This window comes from Syngnathus typhle, linkage group LG3 (genome assembly GCF_033458585.1).
Source record: "Syngnathus typhle isolate RoL2023-S1 ecotype Sweden linkage group LG3, RoL_Styp_1.0, whole genome shotgun sequence".
Classification (NCBI taxonomy): domain Eukaryota; kingdom Metazoa; phylum Chordata; class Actinopteri; order Syngnathiformes; family Syngnathidae; genus Syngnathus; species Syngnathus typhle.
Genome location: NC_083740.1, coordinates 2,032,138 through 2,049,417, shown reverse-complemented (window position 1 = coordinate 2,049,417; position 17,280 = coordinate 2,032,138). Strand labels below are relative to the sequence as shown.

The 17,280-nt window shown below is 44.8% G+C and overlaps 3 protein-coding genes across 7 annotated transcripts in view; 2 read left to right on the top strand and 1 right to left on the bottom strand.

Annotated features, from left to right (window-relative positions):
* The first annotated feature begins 310 nt into the window (after positions 1 to 310).
* Positions 311 to 8,757, top strand: ednraa (endothelin receptor type Aa). Its single transcript, XM_061275512.1, has 8 exons — positions 311 to 529; positions 1,538 to 2,009; positions 3,777 to 3,904; positions 5,330 to 5,528; positions 6,104 to 6,256; positions 6,902 to 7,035; positions 7,107 to 7,215; positions 7,294 to 8,757. Exons 2-8 carry the CDS (start codon positions 1,581 to 1,583, stop codon positions 7,429 to 7,431), a joined length of 1,290 nt encoding a protein of 429 aa, XP_061131496.1. The 5' UTR covers positions 311 to 529; positions 1,538 to 1,580; the 3' UTR covers positions 7,432 to 8,757.
* Positions 8,758 to 10,036: 1,279 nt separating this feature from the next.
* tmem184c (transmembrane protein 184C) lies at positions 10,037 to 13,177 on the top strand. The gene is made up of 10 exons (XM_061275511.1): positions 10,037 to 10,515; positions 10,665 to 10,795; positions 10,859 to 10,895; positions 10,970 to 11,175; positions 11,240 to 11,314; positions 11,386 to 11,479; positions 11,562 to 11,674; positions 11,757 to 11,856; positions 11,960 to 12,131; positions 12,211 to 13,177. Exons 1-10 carry the CDS (start codon positions 10,399 to 10,401, stop codon positions 12,513 to 12,515), a joined length of 1,350 nt encoding a protein of 449 aa, XP_061131495.1. The 5' UTR covers positions 10,037 to 10,398; the 3' UTR covers positions 12,516 to 13,177.
* A 30-nt stretch (positions 13,178 to 13,207) lies between these two features.
* Positions 13,208 to 17,280, bottom strand: part of prmt9 (protein arginine methyltransferase 9) — an 8,824-nt gene continuing 4,751 nt past the window's right edge. For all 5 annotated transcript variants that reach the window (XM_061275495.1, XM_061275496.1, XM_061275497.1 and 2 more), the window contains 10 exons: positions 17,064 to 17,231; positions 16,769 to 16,871; positions 16,569 to 16,678; positions 16,280 to 16,472; positions 15,559 to 15,742; positions 14,633 to 14,979; positions 14,251 to 14,573; positions 14,017 to 14,170; positions 13,832 to 13,954; positions 13,208 to 13,579 (listed from right to left, as the gene is read on the bottom strand). In XM_061275495.1, coding sequence (XP_061131479.1) covers positions 13,358 to 13,579; positions 13,832 to 13,954; positions 14,017 to 14,170; positions 14,251 to 14,573; positions 14,633 to 14,979; positions 15,559 to 15,742; positions 16,280 to 16,472; positions 16,569 to 16,678; positions 16,769 to 16,871; positions 17,064 to 17,231 — 1,927 coding nt within the window. In that variant the 3' untranslated portion in view covers positions 13,208 to 13,357. The remainder of the gene's footprint in view (positions 13,580 to 13,831; positions 13,955 to 14,016; positions 14,171 to 14,250; positions 14,574 to 14,632; positions 14,980 to 15,558; positions 15,743 to 16,279; positions 16,473 to 16,568; positions 16,679 to 16,768; positions 16,872 to 17,063; positions 17,232 to 17,280) is intronic.

The window sequence follows — 17,280 nt, the reverse complement described above, 5'->3', positions numbered from 1 at the left end:
CCATAATGGACCTCGAAGCACTTTTCCTCCCTGTGCTACTTTACATTAAAATGTCTCATCAGTTCATTCGGGCCATCCGTCATGGCTGAGAGCATCATTTGTCCTGATTCTGGTTTTCGTTTTTGTATAATTTAGTTTTGCTTTCTCCGAATAGTGAAAAGTATTCTTTTAGGTATAAGATATATATCTATTTTTTAATCCAGCTGCAATTTGAATAGACTAGAGGGTTTGCTTCCAAAGGGGGGCCTGCTCTGTTACCAGAGGGAGGTGGAGATTTACTATCCCACCCAGTCAACGTGTCTCACTGGTGCTCACACACACACACACTCCACAGGAAACAGTGAGCCATAATGCGACGGTACCTCGGAGCAGACGGCCGCCTTTGCTCAAACCAAGAGGGGATCCGGCTGCGGCTTTGATAGCGCGTTAATTACTCATGTGATGTGATACAGATGTCTGGGGGCTTCAGCTGAAAGTTTGCCTGACGCTTTCCGAGGGGGCCGGGCGGCAGACAATTTTATAAGAAGCGGTAGGTGGAAGGAAAAAAAAAAAAAAGCAAAAACTGTATTTATTATTGATGCGCAGATCGGTTTGCGTGCTGTCACGGGTCCCGGTGGGCACGGCGCTGATGCTAAACTGTGATGCTACTTGAAGGGCTGGCTGCTAAATAGTTCTTTGTGTACTTGGTGACAGGCGGGACTTTGAAACAGGAACGACTCGGGGGCGAAGGAGACGCGACATGATGCAAAGGGCTTTAGCAGTCACGCTGACAGCTTTTGAAAACTTTACCTATTTTTTTCACGTAACAAATGGGAAAGTCTGTCGCCTTTTTCTCCCCCCCCCCCCCCCCCCCCCATGTGGACCCGCTGAATTGATTTGAACAGGAAATAGAGTCATCAGGAAAATGGCTTTTTAGTTTAAGCTTTTAGTGTTTGTTGACAGGGCATCAGTCCGGTATAAATTTAATATCAAATAAGAACAATTTTACTGTTTATAAGTTTATGAAATATAAATTTGTGTTTTATTTCTGTGTTTGATTGTGTTCCACTATTACATATAGAATTGCTCCTTCGGGACAATAAAATCAAATTAATTGATAATTATTTCTGACAATCAATTAATCGTTTAGATACTCGTCTTAATATACAATTGCCCAAAATGGGAGGGATTTTAGATTTTCAACAGTAACTATTTGATTGTTGCAGTCCTGAATAGCTTTGTGTTCAATCGAGGGATGGCCGAGTACTGATACCCGATATCGGGCCGATACTTATGTTGCGAAATTGGTACTCGCGCCTGCCCTCCTGTGGCTGTTTTACGATCTAGAACTAAATTCATGTCTGACAAATGATGTATATGTACAGAAATAAATGGTTATTTTTAAGTATCCATACTTGGTATCGGTGTCACTGACGACTCAACCGTTCTTGTATCGGTCTGAAAAAGAATCAGAGGGATCATTATCATCCTTAATGTTCTGGCAGCATGCACGATTCTTCAACTTCTAAACGAACAAACAATCTTTTCTCTTCTTTAGTGATAACCGGGGAGCGGAATCAAAGCGCAGACGACGTTCCATAATGGGGGACGCGGCCTTGCGTGTCTTGCTGCTAATGGTCTGCGTGGCAGCCAGAGGAATGTGTCAGATAAACGGCGCCGCAGCTGAGGAGCCGGGATATCTCCAGCACTCTTCCACCCTCCGGCCCAGCCCGGGGCCCGCGACCCACCCGGAGGAAGCGGCGGTGGTGGCGTCCAACGCGACGGTGGAAAGGCACCCCGTACCGCCGCCCATGTGCATGGTGAGGACTTCCATCAACAACTACTTCAAGTACATCAACACGGTGTTCTCCGTGCTGGTGTTTGCGGTGGGCCTGGTGGGCAACGCCACCCTGCTGAGGATCATCTACCAGCACAAGTGCATGAGGAACGGACCCAACGCCCTCATTGCCAGCCTGGCCTTGGGGGACCTCATCTATATAGTCATCGATATTCCCATCAACGTATATAAGGTAGAGTCGCCGTCACATTTGCTTTTTTTAGCCTATCCGTAAGATTCCATGAAAAACCGACTCGCTGTTTTTGATCCAGAACTAATTAGTATTGCCTCGTCCCACCCAACAAGAAAGTAAATTTTAAAAAAAAGTACAGACTGGAATGGCCCGGGGTAGGGCGCAAATAGACGGGAAAGCGCAATCAGTTGTGTCGTCGTTATCTTCTCCCCGCCCCCCTCGTGTGGCTACACGGGTGATGAGAGGTGCTGGGATACGCTCGGCTAAAATAAACATGAGAATCCGAGATTTGGCCGCACATGCGTGTTGCCTCTGGCTGACCCGGGACGTTAGTCACTATCCTTATCTGGAGGCCTTGTGAAAATAACCACTCCAGCAAGATAAATCACTTTTTTTAAAGAAAGACGAGATAAAAAAGAGGAATGGTTTGATCCCTCAAGCCTTGTTTGATTTAACTATACGTTCTGCTAGTTAGTAACACTCCGTGTCATTTTTTGTTAAATTCACATTTGTTTCTTGGTACTTTAACGGCTTCAAGTGTTTAGCTAACATCAGTTCTTGATATTAGTATTATGTCAATTCATTTTTTCCAAAAGTGCAAGTTGGAAAAGAAACTTGCCATGAAATTGATGCTAGTTTTGTTAGCTCATCTATGATGTTTTGTATTGCGTGTTAGCATTAAGCTAGCCAATTCCATTCACATATAGTTTTTTTAAATGTTCAAGTTGGAAAAGTTCACATAAGATTAAAGCTAGTTTTGTCAGCTCATCTATGATGTTTTGTATTGTGTCTTAGCATTAAGCTAGTCGAGTCCATTCACATATTTTTTTTCAAATGTGCAGGTCGGAAAAGTAACTTCCCATGCGATTGATGCTAGTTTTATTAGCTCATCTATAATGTTTTGTATTGTGTGATAGCATTAAGCTAGACATTGGAAATAACACTTGAAATGATAACGGCACAAGTGTCACAGTGACCGTTTAGTAGCGAGGCAACAAAAGGAAGCAGACAATGCTCAAACAATGGCGACGGCACTACTTTAAAGCCTCTTCTACGTCCTCTTCCTTAGAACTGTAATGACGGAGCCCAAAATAATCAAGGCACTCGTGAAGTAAAAACAGTGACGCGAGTGCTTTTCCTCTAGCCTGTGGGAAAACTTAAACACCTGGCGTAAACAATTGGAGGATCCGGGAAGCCGCAACGTGGGGTTCTTCCCTTATCTCGTATCCCCTTGAAGGGAAAGTGCCAAGACGACATCCAGTACGCATCTCCGTGGCCTTCACTCGCTAACTGTGATGGGCTTTGAGAGCGCCCAGTGATTTTGGAACAGTAAAACAGGATGCGAAGGCTATCAAATTAAAAGACATTAAAAGTGGGCTCGGTAATGGCCGAAGCCACGGGGAAGCAATTATGCTCGCAGGAAGGGCCAAGAGAGGGAAATAGGTCGCTGGGTTAAAGTGGTTTGGGAGTTGGCGTTATAGTTCATTTTAACTCCTGTTTTCAGTGCAAGTTATTTGGGATGACTTTTTTTCTTCGTTTTTAATTTTTCAAAAACAGTTTTGTTTGAATTAGCTTTAGTATTCGATTTTTTTAACGCTGTATTTATCAAGTGCAGGATGCAAAAAAGCTCACTAAATATTGCGTAATAAAGTCAAATAAAATACAATTTGCAAATGACTGACCTTCCTTTTTAAGATGAACAATCCAATTACAAGGTTTGTCCCAGGTATTTTAATTTTTTTTGTGATTTGTCTTTTTCTTCTGCAGCTACTGGCGACAGACTGGCCATTTTACGACAGCGACTTTGGCTTGTTCCTCTGCAAGCTGGTTCCCTTCCTGCAGAAGGCCTCAGTGGGCATCACCGTCCTGAACCTGTGCGCCCTCAGCGTTGACAGGTCAGTTTAACAAAAGAAGAAAATGATTATATTGAAATATTTTCTTCAATTTCAGTCTGTGGTGTTTTAAAGAGGGAGCAATCATGTGATTTTTATTTATTTATGTGGAGCTCATCACTTTTCAGGAACCTTGGACTAATTGTACATTATCATGCGGAGGATGATTCATGATCATTTTGTTTTTGTTGGAAACTTCCATTACCGATTAATGGCAGGCTATTTTTGCAACATTAAGTACATGAAAATTGCATATCGGCTGTAACGTATAGCGTCCAAAGCGGTCTTAAGAGCGCATACGGTGAGGTTCCACTCTGCTCGTGGTCGTTAATAGAAATAAGCCGATGGAAACAATAATGACGGTCGAGTGCGGCAGACGCAACGGGCGAGATAAGAGGCTCTCGTTTAACGACCTTCTATTATGGGAAACAGAGAGGACGCGTTTGAGAGCTTGTTTTTGCAAAAATTGGTTCGTTAAAAAAACGATGGAGGGAGGGTTAGTTTAAGGTCATGGTTATTGGAAGTCCCCAGGAAATTAAAGATGGAGTCGATATAATTGGAACACACACTGAGCCTGAGTCGGATTTTCAGATACCTGTACTTGAGTATTTTTCTGTGTGCTTCGTCTTTCTTTTTATCTTTCAAATATAAATATGTGTAATTGTATATTTCAATATTAGAGGATGATGAGGGGGGGGGGGGGGAAAGGGACGGATTCATTTAGCGTGTTGTAAAATATACATGGTGCCATGTTGTCGAACAGCGAGATTCAAACGCGCCATGAAAAATATATTGTTTTGTCCATGAAATCTTGATGTGTGATTTTACTAAAACATTTTCGACAAGCGCGTTCCTATTAATGAAACAAACAAGCAAACAAGCCGACGGGCGTCTCCGCCAAAGATGGAGGCCGGGGTCTGTTCGGCGGCGGCGGCGGCACGTAAATAAATATTAGATATTTTAAATAAACAATTGATCATCTCTCCGCATGGATTCTTGCAAGTTTGATGGGGCCGTGCTGACTCGACAGTTTATGATGATGCTGCTTGGTGCCCTGCCGTTTATAGAGACAGAGAGAGTGAGAGAAGTATAGAAGGCTATAGATGTGGAGAGTTATGGCTTGATAAGAATATCCTGTAGATAGATATTGATATACAGCTGATAGGGAAATAATATGGATTCAGATAGACAGCACTGTAGTCAGCAAAATAGCTAAAGCAATAGCTTTACTTTAGCTAGCTTGATAGTTAGCACAATAGTTATCTAGCTCAAGAGATAGCTAGCTTACGTTATCGCTAGCTTCAAGGATAGCAAGCACAAAAGAAAAAAAAAAGCTATGTCTGATATCCATTGAAATGCGCAGACTAGCTTCAGGACATATTTGGACAGGAAGCTAAAATCAGATCCTTGTTTCTTCTCATGTGGCAGGTACAGAGCCGTGGCGTCTTGGAGTCGGGTGCAAGGTGTCGGGATCCCACTCTTAACCGTTATGGAGATCCTTTCCATCTGGGTCCTGTCGATGGTGCTGGCCATCCCCGAAGCCGTCGGCTTCGACATAGTCCACTTCGACTACCGCAACAAGACCTTGCACGCCTGCATGCTGCAGCCCAAGTCGGACTTCATGTTTGTAAGACGTCATCCGGCGTTTATCATTTGCTCTGTTTGGCTTTGACTCGGGGTGAAGATGTGCTTCGTCATATAGAAAGTGTCCCAAAACTTTTGTTTTGACTAGAATTTTAAAAGAAGATAAGAGGCACACCTGTTTGGACACGTACTATGTTTAGTTTTTGAGTTGATTGCAGGTTGTTGATTTTTCCTCCCAAGGACATAATTGATTACAGGCCAAGTCCTGAAACCTGAAGCCACCAAAAAAAACGAGGCCAGGTGCAGATTTAATCCACATGCTGCCTAATGGAGTAATCACTCTTAGACAGTACAAACAACAAACCGGCATCAAAAGTAAAAAAAAAAGATAAACGAAAGGAGCCTTAGAGCAGACTGCTGCAAGCGCGAAAGTACAAAAACTTTCTGTACTGAAGTCGAGTTCATATTTACTCCCTACTGGATTCCCACTGGATTCCTTTCTCTGTCAATATGAAAAAGTACAGAGTGTGATCATTTGTGCCTCCTTCAGCAGTACGACAATGACTAATAAAAGTTTCCCAATGGTAGCCCAGAAATAAGACGAAGGTTTCTTTCCAGTTCTACAGGGACGCGAAAGACTGGTGGCTGTTCGGTTTCTACTTCTGCGTCCCGCTGACCTGCACGGCCATCTTCTATGCGCTGATGACCTGCGAAATGCTCAACAACAGGAACGGCAGCCTGCGGATCGCCCTGACCGAGCACCTCAAACAGGTGGGACCGATTCATTCCAGAACCTTCTTTCTGACCCTTTGACTTTTGCTAACTCCGCTCCAGAGATTCGTTTACTTCATAGAAGGTGAAAATAAGATAATCTAAGCAACCCAAAATGCGTCAAGGGAGTGCGAGAATGTAAACAGGAAGAAGGTGTTGGTGTACACAAAGAAAGTAGATAGCACGCAAGATGGGTGGCTTGAGAAATAGCTAGCTCGCAATATAGTTAGCTCGGTAGATCGTAAGATTGATGCCGAGATACGTCGGTTGAGCGATAGCTTTCAAAGTAGCATTAGCATGGTAGTTGAATATGTCAAGATACAATAAATTAGTGGATATCTTGTGAGATAAACAACAAGCGATAAGTTGTGGGATAGCGATCTCGATAGCTAGCTACAGTACCAAGATAACATAAATAAATGTTAAGCCAAAGTAAAATTAAAAAAAGGTGGTGAGCTAACATAGGCTATTAAATAAACATCTTGGTAGAGCAAAGCTTTGGATTGTCAAAGCACCAGAGTGTTTCAACGCAGAACTCTTAATGGACCATTTGCTGGCCTCTCGCTAGCTTCTTTGCTATTAAGACACCTCTCCGCTCTAATGGAAAACGTCACGATATTTTTTTCCCCCCCCCCCTCGCTGCAGAGAAGGGAAGTGGCCAAGGCCGTCTTCTGCCTGGTCCTAATATTCGCCCTCTGCTGGTTCCCGCTCCACCTCAGCAGAATCCTGAAGAAGACGGTGTACTCCCAGTATGACCAGAGGCGTTGCGAGCTCTTCAAGTAAGTCGGAGAAGTTCACAATATACTTGCAAATGAAAACTGATACTGACGGCGTTTTACTATTACTCCAGCTTCCTTTTGGTAATGGACTACTTAAGCGTCAACCTCGCAACAATCAACTCCTGCATCAACCCCATCATCCTCTACTTTGTTAGCAAAAAGTTCAAAAATTGCTTTAAGGTAACGTATTTCCTCCGACGTACAGTAAACACAGCGCTAACGACGTACGCGCTACTTTCTCCGCATGTTTCCTCGCAGTCGTGTTTGTGCTGCTGGTGCTACTCAGATAGCCAGCTGAGCAGCATCGGAGCGATGAACGGCACCAGCGTCCAGTGCAAAAGCCCCGAGCCCAACAATCTGCTCACCGACCGCAGCCTACGGAAAGACAGCGACTGAACGTTTGGCGCTCAAACAGTATTAGCCTTGCAAAATATATGCATCATAATCAGACTTTTTCAGAAATATACCAGGACTACCGACACGGCCTTGCGTGAAACTGGTGGAGGCACCAAGGAAAGAAGGTTTCAAAGGAACGGGCAAGTTGCCTGAAGGACTTCGAGTCACCGGATGCATTTGAACCGCGGGTTAGCGTCACGGTTCTAAATAAAAATTAGCATGACGACGCGACACAATGGAAAAGAAGACAACCAGCTGTCAGAGGAAATGACGGGAGACGAGCGCTCGCGTCCATCCCGGGAGTCGGAAAACAGGAAAGCGTGTTAGTGACGATTAATTCTCCATCGAACACGCCCGTGGATGTACTCATTATTCATTTAGCCTCATTGTGTCAACTTTTGAGCTTAAAGTGGTTCGGCATCGTGAATATTTCAAAAACAAACGGTCACAGAAAGTACATAGGAAAGATTTCCTCTCCGAACCATGCGACGCTGAAAGTATATCAACGATATTTATGATCACGTAATCCACAAAACATGTACATGTAGTATGTCCACTTTTATAAAGTGGCATTATTAGTAAATATTAATCAATGACAAAGGCAGATGTGCAGTGGCAGTATTAGTAAATATTAATCAACGACAAAGGCAGTGAAAGTCGTAATGATTTTTATTATCTTTTTTTTTTTTTAATAAGGGCTTACTTATTCATGAATGAGCACATTATTGATTTGTTTACTTGAACTTACAAGGTTGTACTTATTGGTGAGGATACAGTAAACATCCGGGTAATCTAGTTTAGCCTCACAACTAAAACCAACTAGTTGAGCTCTGTCCAACTATCAAATTGTAATACAAATGAAAACATGTCTTTAAAAAATAATATAAAAAATAAAATAACAAATAATAACCCTAAATGCCCGCTAAGGAGCTATTATGCTAAGGTAGCAGCTAGCTAGCTGTGACATACAGAAAGTTGATGTCTACTTCTTGGCATGTATTCCCCCATTTGCTACCAAAGAAGTATTCTGCCTTGTATTAAGAGTAACTATAATTGAACTTTAGTGTCTTGAAAGATCTAAACGCACCCGTCTAATTGTTCAATGTTTGGTTCTTGTTTGCACTTTTTAGCTAAGGTCAAATTCAGTTCTCCTGTGAAAATTATTTTCTAAAACATTTTTTGTAAGAGTGTTTTAAATGTGTATCTTAAGTTGAAGCATTTTTCAAAGTTTACAGAAGGACCGTCCAAATATGTACAGACGCTGCCATTGCTAACATCGTTAGCATCACTTTTTCTCTCTCAATAAAGGCAGGTCCTGCAACGCGACTTTATTTCCCCAGCCTGTGCTAATATAGGTTCCTCGGGGGGAGTCACAAGGAGGGCTCTCGTTTCCCCATTTGGAATGTGTGAGAAAAAGACGTCTGGGAGTGATTGCGAGCACACCATGACCCGCTGTGACCGGCGAGGCCCTAAGGCTTCCTGATCTCCGTTCGCAGAGGATGTGGGAATTTGAGACTCGTAACTCGATTGTCGCATGTGTTGCCAAAAGCAGGATCAATGGGGAGATTTTGTCCTTTCTCAGCGCGACGTGGCGGGAACGTTTGCTTCGTAAACATTATCTTTATGGTCAGAAAGTGAAACGCAACCTTGGGAAAAGCTCAAGGCTCGATCGACTTGCATCTAACTCGATAGAAGAGAAAGACAACCGTTGCCGCTTTTCTGTGCACAATATTTTTGTTAAATTAAATTCAACTATAGATCGGAAAAATAATGGTATCGAACAGCTCTAAGATTATTCTCAGCGCTCCTGTGAGACACACTTTGCACGAAAAGAAAAAAAAAATCTGGATGGACGCCACATCCTTTAAGCTAAAACACCTTTCGGCTGTGATTAAACGCGACATATGTTTATCCACCCTAACCCCGGTGGCTTTCCCCTGCCCGAGCGTCCCTCGGAGGCATCCATTCGCTCGAGTGACTCGTGGCAAAGACGATGTCTTATTCATAAAAAGCCAAAAGGAGAAAGTCAAACATTCATGAACAATCTGTCTGGAAACAACCGAGTGGGTGGGTGGGTGCGAAGGGAAGAAAAAGTTCTGACTCTCGTGAAGACAAACATGCTGCACGCAGTAAGAACCTTGAAAGTCGTACAATTCGTAATAGACAAACATTTGGGGGTGAGAAATGCAGTTTAAGTTTTAATGAAATTTATGATCAAACAGGACATTGATTTTATCCCGGTATGGCAGGGAAAGGGTGTCAACATTGACCCCAAACACTATTTTAATTCAATTATGACTACAAAAGCATTTTAAGATGATTTAGTCTCCTCGTTGGAAAGCAGATGCTTGCATTATCATTTGGTCATCAAAGGGTTCAGAATAAATCTGGTAGTTATTAAATAGAAAGGAACATGAGATTTATTTATTTTTTTATCTCCAAGATGTTCATTTCCAAAGCCAAAAGCAAACTCCCTGTACTGATTAGCAAATGTTAATGAACATCGCCATCTAGTGGCGAGCGCGCATCACAATCAAAGTATCCAAAACGCTCTTCACCGATTGGCCTACAGAAACAATGCGACCAATCACACCTTAGCTTGTAAGGGAGCTAAACCCGGAAGCGGAAAAGTGGCCAACAGAAGGAAACAAGTAAACTTTGAGGCTTGCCACCAAAGAAAAGCAACAGAGTTAAGATGATTTAAATGAGCTAAATTTGGATTGTTTTGAGGATAGCGTTTCAAAATGTGCTAAAGATCAAGAGGCTTTCAACCGGCTATTATAATACGGGCACGCACGTCATTTGTTTACATGGCAAAACTACTGGCGAGCTAACACTAGCCTAGCCACTCGGCTGGGGTAAATTCAAATCACATGAGCTGACAATTAACATGTCATCGTAACGAAAACAACGACTTTAACTCACCTGGGTACAAGGAAGCTTTTGGTAACTTGTCTTTATGTCACAATGCCTTGTTCGTGCGGGAATTGGAGAAGATGGATTCGTCCCCTGGTGGTTTTGTTGTATATTTTATTGCTTCTTGTGGTCCTGCCGCTGTGCATTTGGGAACTTCAGAAGTCGGAGGTGAGTCCCTCATTACCTGAGCGCTGCATTATGGGGCATGTGTAAAACAAATATACTGATTGGTTCATTTGAAAAAACGATTGCTATATGTCATTGTCATGTTAAGCTTTTCAGAGGAGTCATTATTATTTTTATTTGCATGACTGTAGGTTGGCACTCATAACAAGGCGTGGTTCATAGCCGGGATATTTGTCTTCATGACCATCCCCATATCATTATGGGGCATTCTGCAGCATCTGGTTCATTACACTCAACCTGAGCTTCAAAAACCTATCATCAGGTAAAGAAGCAGTTTAACATTGTCCTTGAAATACTTTTTAACTCTTCCCTGATTTGTTTCTAGAATACTGTGGATGGTGCCAATCTACAGCTTGGACAGTGTAAGTTATTAAAGTACTATTTAAGGAGCAGTCAAAAAGATAACACGTCATATTGTTTTCTAAAACCTCTGCAGTGGATTGCCCTGAAATATCCCCACATCGCTATTTATGTGGACACGTGTCGCGAGTGCTATGAGGCCTACGTGATCTACAACTTCATGACCTTCCTGCTCAACTACCTGGAGAATCAGTACCCCAGCTTGGTCATGATGCTGGAGGTCCAAGAGCAGCAGAAGCATCTCCCGCCTCTCTGCTGCTGCCCACCCTGGCCCATGGGAGAGTGAGTTGACTTTAGCTTAGCGGCTAACATTTCAACTTACAGATGTGTTTTCTTTCCTCCAAAGAGTTTTGCTATTAAGATGCAAGCTGGGAGTTTTGCAGTACACGGTGGTTCGACCTGTCACGACAGTTATTGCACTGTAAGCGATGCGTCTGTATTTTTTTAAATATATTATTTGTTGGTTTTAAAGCTTCTTTTTATCCTCGATAGCATCTGCCAACTATGCAAAGTGTACGACGAAGGCAACTTCAGCTCCACTAACGCTTGGACCTACCTGGTTATTGTCAACAACATGTCACAGCTGGTACTTTTAATATTTTTTTGTATGAATCATTCCGATATATCATGAGTCATTTGTAGATGATGTCAATCTTGTGTCTATCCAGTTTGCCATGTACTGCCTGGTGCTGTTCTACAGGGCCCTACGAGAGGAGCTGCGTCCCATCAAGCCGGTGGGCAAGTTCCTGTGTGTTAAAATGGTGGTGTTCGTCTCCTTTTGGTGAATAGTTTTTCGAGCTTAACATCATTTTTATTCAGGGTGTTGTCGCAACAGTGTTTTTTTTTTAACTAACATTTTGCAGGCAAGCTGTGTTCATCGCCTTACTGGTGAAGGTGGGCATCATCTCAGAGAAACGCACGTGGGACTGGAAAACCGTGGAGGCCGTAGCCACCGGGCTACAGGTGAACAAGACACTTTTTCTCCGTTGTTGTCGGTTAAAGTGGTTTATCGCTTCGATCGTTTGTTCCCGTGACTGTTTGGCCTAACGCTTTTCCTCTCTCTCAGGACTTTGTGATCTGTGTGGAGATGTTCCTGGCGGCCATAGCTCATCACGTAAGCTTCACGTACAAGCCTTACATCCAGGAGGCCGAGGAGGGCTCCTGCTTTGACTCCTTCATGGCCATGTGGGACGTCTCCGACGTCAGGGCCGACATCTCGGAGCAAGTCCGCAACGTTGGTCAGTTAGTCGAGTAACCTAGTCGTTGTTGTTATACAGTCAGTTTGCTTGTCTATTGCTGATTATTATTATTCGACAGGCCGAACAGTAATGGGTCGCCCCCGGAAGCCGTACTTCGGCGAGGCGCAGAGCTCCGGCGAGCGCTCTGGCCTCCTCTCGACCTCGGCTTCCCAGGAAGCCATCGGCGAGGTGGCATCTGACCCGCCGTCGCCCGGGGGTCATTACCAGGGCATGGGGCAGACGCCCCACTCTGTGTCGGCTCCCGCCGGCCTCGGACAAGAAGTCAGAAGTGACGCCAGTGATGATGACGCCAGTGATGATGACGCGGGCGGTGACGGCGGAGCCAAAGAGCCAGCCCAAGCGGATCTGATCGTCATCACTTAGAAGAGTAATCGCGAATGAACGGGCGGGACCCAATTACATTGCTAACTGTGGCAATCGATAACATGACAGCTCGAAGAATGTTCTGTGAGGAAATGACACTTAACTTCATCTTATGTTGGATGGCACAGTGGACTCTCATGAAGAGACTTTCTAGTCACATTCTCAAGCAATAGCGCCTTAGCCGGTTAGCCTCATTTGCAGGGATACGCACACATATAATGTCAACCATGTTATGAGGCTTGTTATGAGAAATCTTTTTTTTTTTTTCAAATATATTTTCATGGAGTAGGCAAGACAAAATAATGAGAAAATAGGACTTGACAATGAACTATGATAATTAAAAAATAATTAAAAAAAATAGGGCTGTTCATATATGATACCAGTTTCAGGGTTTTTTTTCTCGTTAAGAATATATACTAAAATTACATTTACTGAAAAAAGCAACTAATTTGCAAACCAAGTTTTTTTTTTAAATTAAAAACTACAATCCTGGGAGATGAAAGACAAATATTTTGACAAAAAAGTTGTTCTCAAGATTCTAACTGCTTAAAAAAATACATGTATGTCGAAAACATTCTTGCCTTTTTGAGTGTGGCCATTAATTCTAATGCCTTCCACAGCTTTATTTTTCTTTTCCAATAAAACCAACAATAAAGCACTAATTGTGGTTTGTTTCTAATAAGACAGTAATATTGATATTTTTCCTTCTGTGTTTATTATTAAAATGTCGATTTTTTTGTTGCTGGTTTTAAACAAGGACGTGACATTAAAAGGCCAAACGGCACTATTTACAAACAGTCAACCTACCAGATAACACCGGTCATGGCCACACTGTTGGAACATCACTCGTCTTTTCGCACCTCTATGGAGATGCTGCTGTTGCGGAGCCTGACGGAGAGCCGGACTCTCTCCCCAGCTGCCACCAAGAGGGGGCGCTGCAAGACCACGGCGGCCTGCTTCCAGTGAGAGTTTGGAGCCAGTGTGCTGACTCGAGTATCTTCGTCCAGGTGGATGTCGTACCAGAAGGGCACTGCAGTGATTCTGCCTGATGACGTTACCTGGACCTGGAGAGAGCAGTCACATTGTCAAGTTTCTATAAATAAAAAAACTTTGAATTGGCTCTTATTCGTCTAGACTTTATTCAGTGTCTTTATTTTTGTATGATTATTTCTTCATTAAATTTTAAATCTTTTTTGGGTCACGGTCATAATGTAGCTTCTTGCGCTAGCTGCCAGCTAAGCGGGTACTATATTATATTTTGTTTACACGGAGGGATTTGAAAAACAACATGTTCCAGAACCTTGTTTGGAACCCACCTGGATCTCTCTGTTCTCATAGTTAGCGTTAGCATCCATGAGGTCTAGAACAAAGAGCTCTGTCGGTTCACTGAGGTGTCGACACGCCAACGTGGAGAAATCCAGGAACACGTGGACCGGCACCTGAATCACAACACATTATTCATGGATTGGCTTGTACAGAATTGGATTTTCTGGCTACTCACAGTGAATTGGTTGATGAACGGCGCGATGTTGAAGCCGAGCGTGGCTTGGCGGCCCTGGACGGCGCTCTCCAGCAGCAGCGTGTCTGATTCCACCAACACACCGAGCACCACCATTTTGTGCGGGAAGACGCGACCGCCGTGCTCCAGCAGACATCTTTGGAAATACAAATATGGAAATTCAACCAAAAATTTGCATACATGCACACCTGAGTCTGACTTTTCGTTTTGCCTCACCTGGCCAGAGACGCCTTCTCCATTAGCTTCTGCCTGACGAGTCCACACGTCTCCACGCAATCCAAGAAGATGGCGCTCCAAAGTTTCTCACGCGAGGGTCTCTGCAGCGCCCCCTGCTCGTCCTCGCCGTGGTTAAGCCAGAACTCTAAACTCCCCTCGGGAACGTGATTGGAGCGCGCCAGGCGTTCCAGCACGTCCTGCTGCTTGCGCTTCTCCACCGAGCTGTAGGCCTTCACTCCGCCGTGGCTGGCAGCGATGAGGGACAGCATGGAGAAGCCTTCCGACACGTCCAGAACGTACAGAGGGTCCGCGGGGCAGGGTTCCTGCACATTTGGACATAAATATGACTCAACCTGCAATCTCACCAAATCAAATTCCATACCTTCAAGACATCAGCGGAGGCCTCTAGGTTTTGAGCCTTCAAGCGGCTGATGAGTTTGGACAAGGCGGCGGCAAAGCTCCGATGGTAGTCGGAATTGTTCAAGAGCGCCATTTCCGAGCACTCCAGCATGCAGACGTCTTGGTTTTGCCGTGTTTGGAGTGACGCCAGGGCATTGCACAGTTCCGCTTCCGCGTTGGGGGCAAAGTCGCCGGCGTCGCGAGGGTCCGGGAACATGCTCAGAGATATTTCCTGACCGCCTCGCAGGACAGCCACGCTGCAAAGCCTCAGGTAGGCGTCCCGGCAGGACACTTCTACGATCAGTTCGTCGCCGCTTTTTAGGACGAAACCTGACAGGGGGAAAAAAACTCAATTAAAAGTATAATAAAAAAAAAGTTCGACATCAAGCTCAAGTGTTGACTGAGGTGATGATAGAATTGTAAATGAAACGGGAGCGGAAGGAGAGCGATGAGAGTCAAAGGCGCAGGGGGGCGGGGCATTCCTTCAGGAGTAACATCTGTTCACGTCTTCACGTCAAGTGGAGAGCAAAATGCATATTTCATGATCGCTAAAGAGTGTCAGAGCCGATCACGGAGCACAGATAACAGCGGACGGAAAGAAGCGGATGGAGCTGACGGGCGTGGATGTTGACGGATTCCCGTGACGGCAGCGACGACAGTCGAGTCGGCCGCCGTCTGGAGGATGACGAGCTGCGCGTCGGACTCGATTAGCGCCCGTGACCGCATTGTTGTGTTCTAAGTGATGAAACGGCGCCCTCTAGTGATTATATAGAGCGAATAGAAAACCAGCAATTTAATATCGATCGAACTGATGTGAGATACCCCTTGGCGCGATCCTCTGCCCCTTGGAGTTCTTCCCTCACATATCTTATAATTAGACGCTGTGCACTGAATACATTTTTGTCTTACCCTTGCTCGTGTGCTCGGGGTAGATGGCCTGCTCCCAGCAGGTGTCCTCGTGGGGTCCCGTTGACAAGCTGTTTTCTTCATCCAGGTGCAACTGGAACCACACAGCCAGCGCATCCAACTCGCCATCCCGTACCACCGGCAGGTGCACCCGCTGCAGCGGCCTGGAGCTCAGACCCTCCAGCTCCTGCCGAAAGCAGACTATATTCTTATTTATGACTAAAATCTAATTCCGTAAAATCGAATTTCAATTCAAAGTATTTCGTAAATTGTACTGATGAAGCTGAGTCTAGGTTTAGTTTTCCAAACTGAAGTTTCACCCAGCAAAAAAACAACTTCACCCTAATTTATTCCTTCTATATCCCCTCTCAAACAAGTATGTGCGGGACAAGGATCTGAATAAATTAGCTTGGCTTGTCTGCAGTCCAATTGCCCAGCAACATGGCGTCTGCGCTTGCCTGCTTGCATGATACATTTAATAATAAAGTCGGGTAGGAGCTAATGAAGGAGGCAATCCCTTCAGGCCGCCTATGATGCAAAATGTTTTGCTTCCAGGAGACCGACGCCAGAGAATTAATTACGGTTTTGATTATTAACCGGTGGAGTCGTTAGATCCTTGGCTCCGGGAGAGACGGGGGAGAAAACAAAAGAGCACACGGGGACTTATTAAGCATCATCACCTGAAAAATCAACGAGTGAATTTAGTGTTCGAATCTCAGCTCGCCTGCACGTGGTTGAAGTCGATGTGGAGCACGGTGAGCGGCTCGGTGAGGGCCGAGTAGCCTCCGGGCAGCCTGCTGAGTCGTTCCGTGGTGTACGGCTCCATGGAGTCGTCCGGTTCGGTGCTGCAGCTCACCGGACTGCGCAGATGCTCAGCTGCCGCCAATGAAAGACCGCCGACGTCGGACACGCAAAGCCTGAATGGAAACAAACAAAAATGGTTGCCAGCATTTGCGGCCATTTTTGTCCATATAGAGAAAGTCTATGTGTTTACACCCGTAAAACCAACATACTTATTATGTCGCCGGATCTCCAGGCACTCCACAGCCATGGCGAATACAGTAGCACTGGCGGGGATGACCCGCCCAGTCGCAGAAGGGTCTCGGGATGCAGCCTCACCCCTCTATGCAAAAAAAAATTAAAAAACGTGACTCGATGCTACATTGCAAAGTGGCAGCCATTACTGTCCTTCCATGACTGTTTTTGTTGTTACCTGCGGAGGCAGCAGCAGGTGGCGCCAGGCATGGATGAGGCTCTCGATGATGCCTTCTCCAAACAAGCCGGCGTCTACCGTCTCCGTCACCACCAGCGACACCCTGGAAGGTCAACAAAGAAAATGGAGGACTGTGATTTAGGAGGGAGTGATTTTTATTTTATTTGTGTATTTATTTTGTTAGTTTTCCTATACTATACTGAGATACAAATTCTCCTATTAGCTGGTGATGCGCAGCTAAAGAAAGCGATAAAATGGCCGCCCCCGTGAGATAGATGGCCACCCTGGCGTGTACCTATGCGGGATGTCCTTTGGCACTTCCATTTCCAAGGACTTCATGTGGAGGATGCGGATGCCTCCGTCCATCCCGTTGGCGGCCACCACCTCGCAAGCCAGCTCGTACATGGTCTTGGAAAGCTCGCAGGCGTGAACCTCGGCGGCCCCGGCCTTTTTAGCGCACATGCTAACAATGAAGAGACGTTAGCGATGAGGCAAGACGACGTCGCACAAAG

Bases quoted from the DNA above. Each gene is read 5' to 3' on its own strand.
- ednraa (XM_061275512.1), top strand. From the start codon at position 1,581: ATGGGGGACGCGGCCTTGCGTGTCTTGCTGCTAATGGTCTGCGTGGCA. The intron at 5,529-6,103 runs GTAAGACGTCAT...GTTTCTTTCCAG, and splicing joins CCAAGTCGGACTTCATGTTT to TTCTACAGGGACGCGAAAGA. The intron at 6,257-6,901 runs GTGGGACCGATT...CCCTCGCTGCAG, and splicing joins TGACCGAGCACCTCAAACAG to AGAAGGGAAGTGGCCAAGGC.
- tmem184c (XM_061275511.1), top strand. From the start codon at position 10,399: ATGCCTTGTTCGTGCGGGAATTGGAGAAGATGGATTCGTCCCCTGGTG. The intron at 10,516-10,664 runs GTGAGTCCCTCA...GCATGACTGTAG, and splicing joins GGGAACTTCAGAAGTCGGAG to GTTGGCACTCATAACAAGGC. The intron at 11,675-11,756 runs GTGAATAGTTTT...AACATTTTGCAG, and splicing joins GTGGTGTTCGTCTCCTTTTG to GCAAGCTGTGTTCATCGCCT.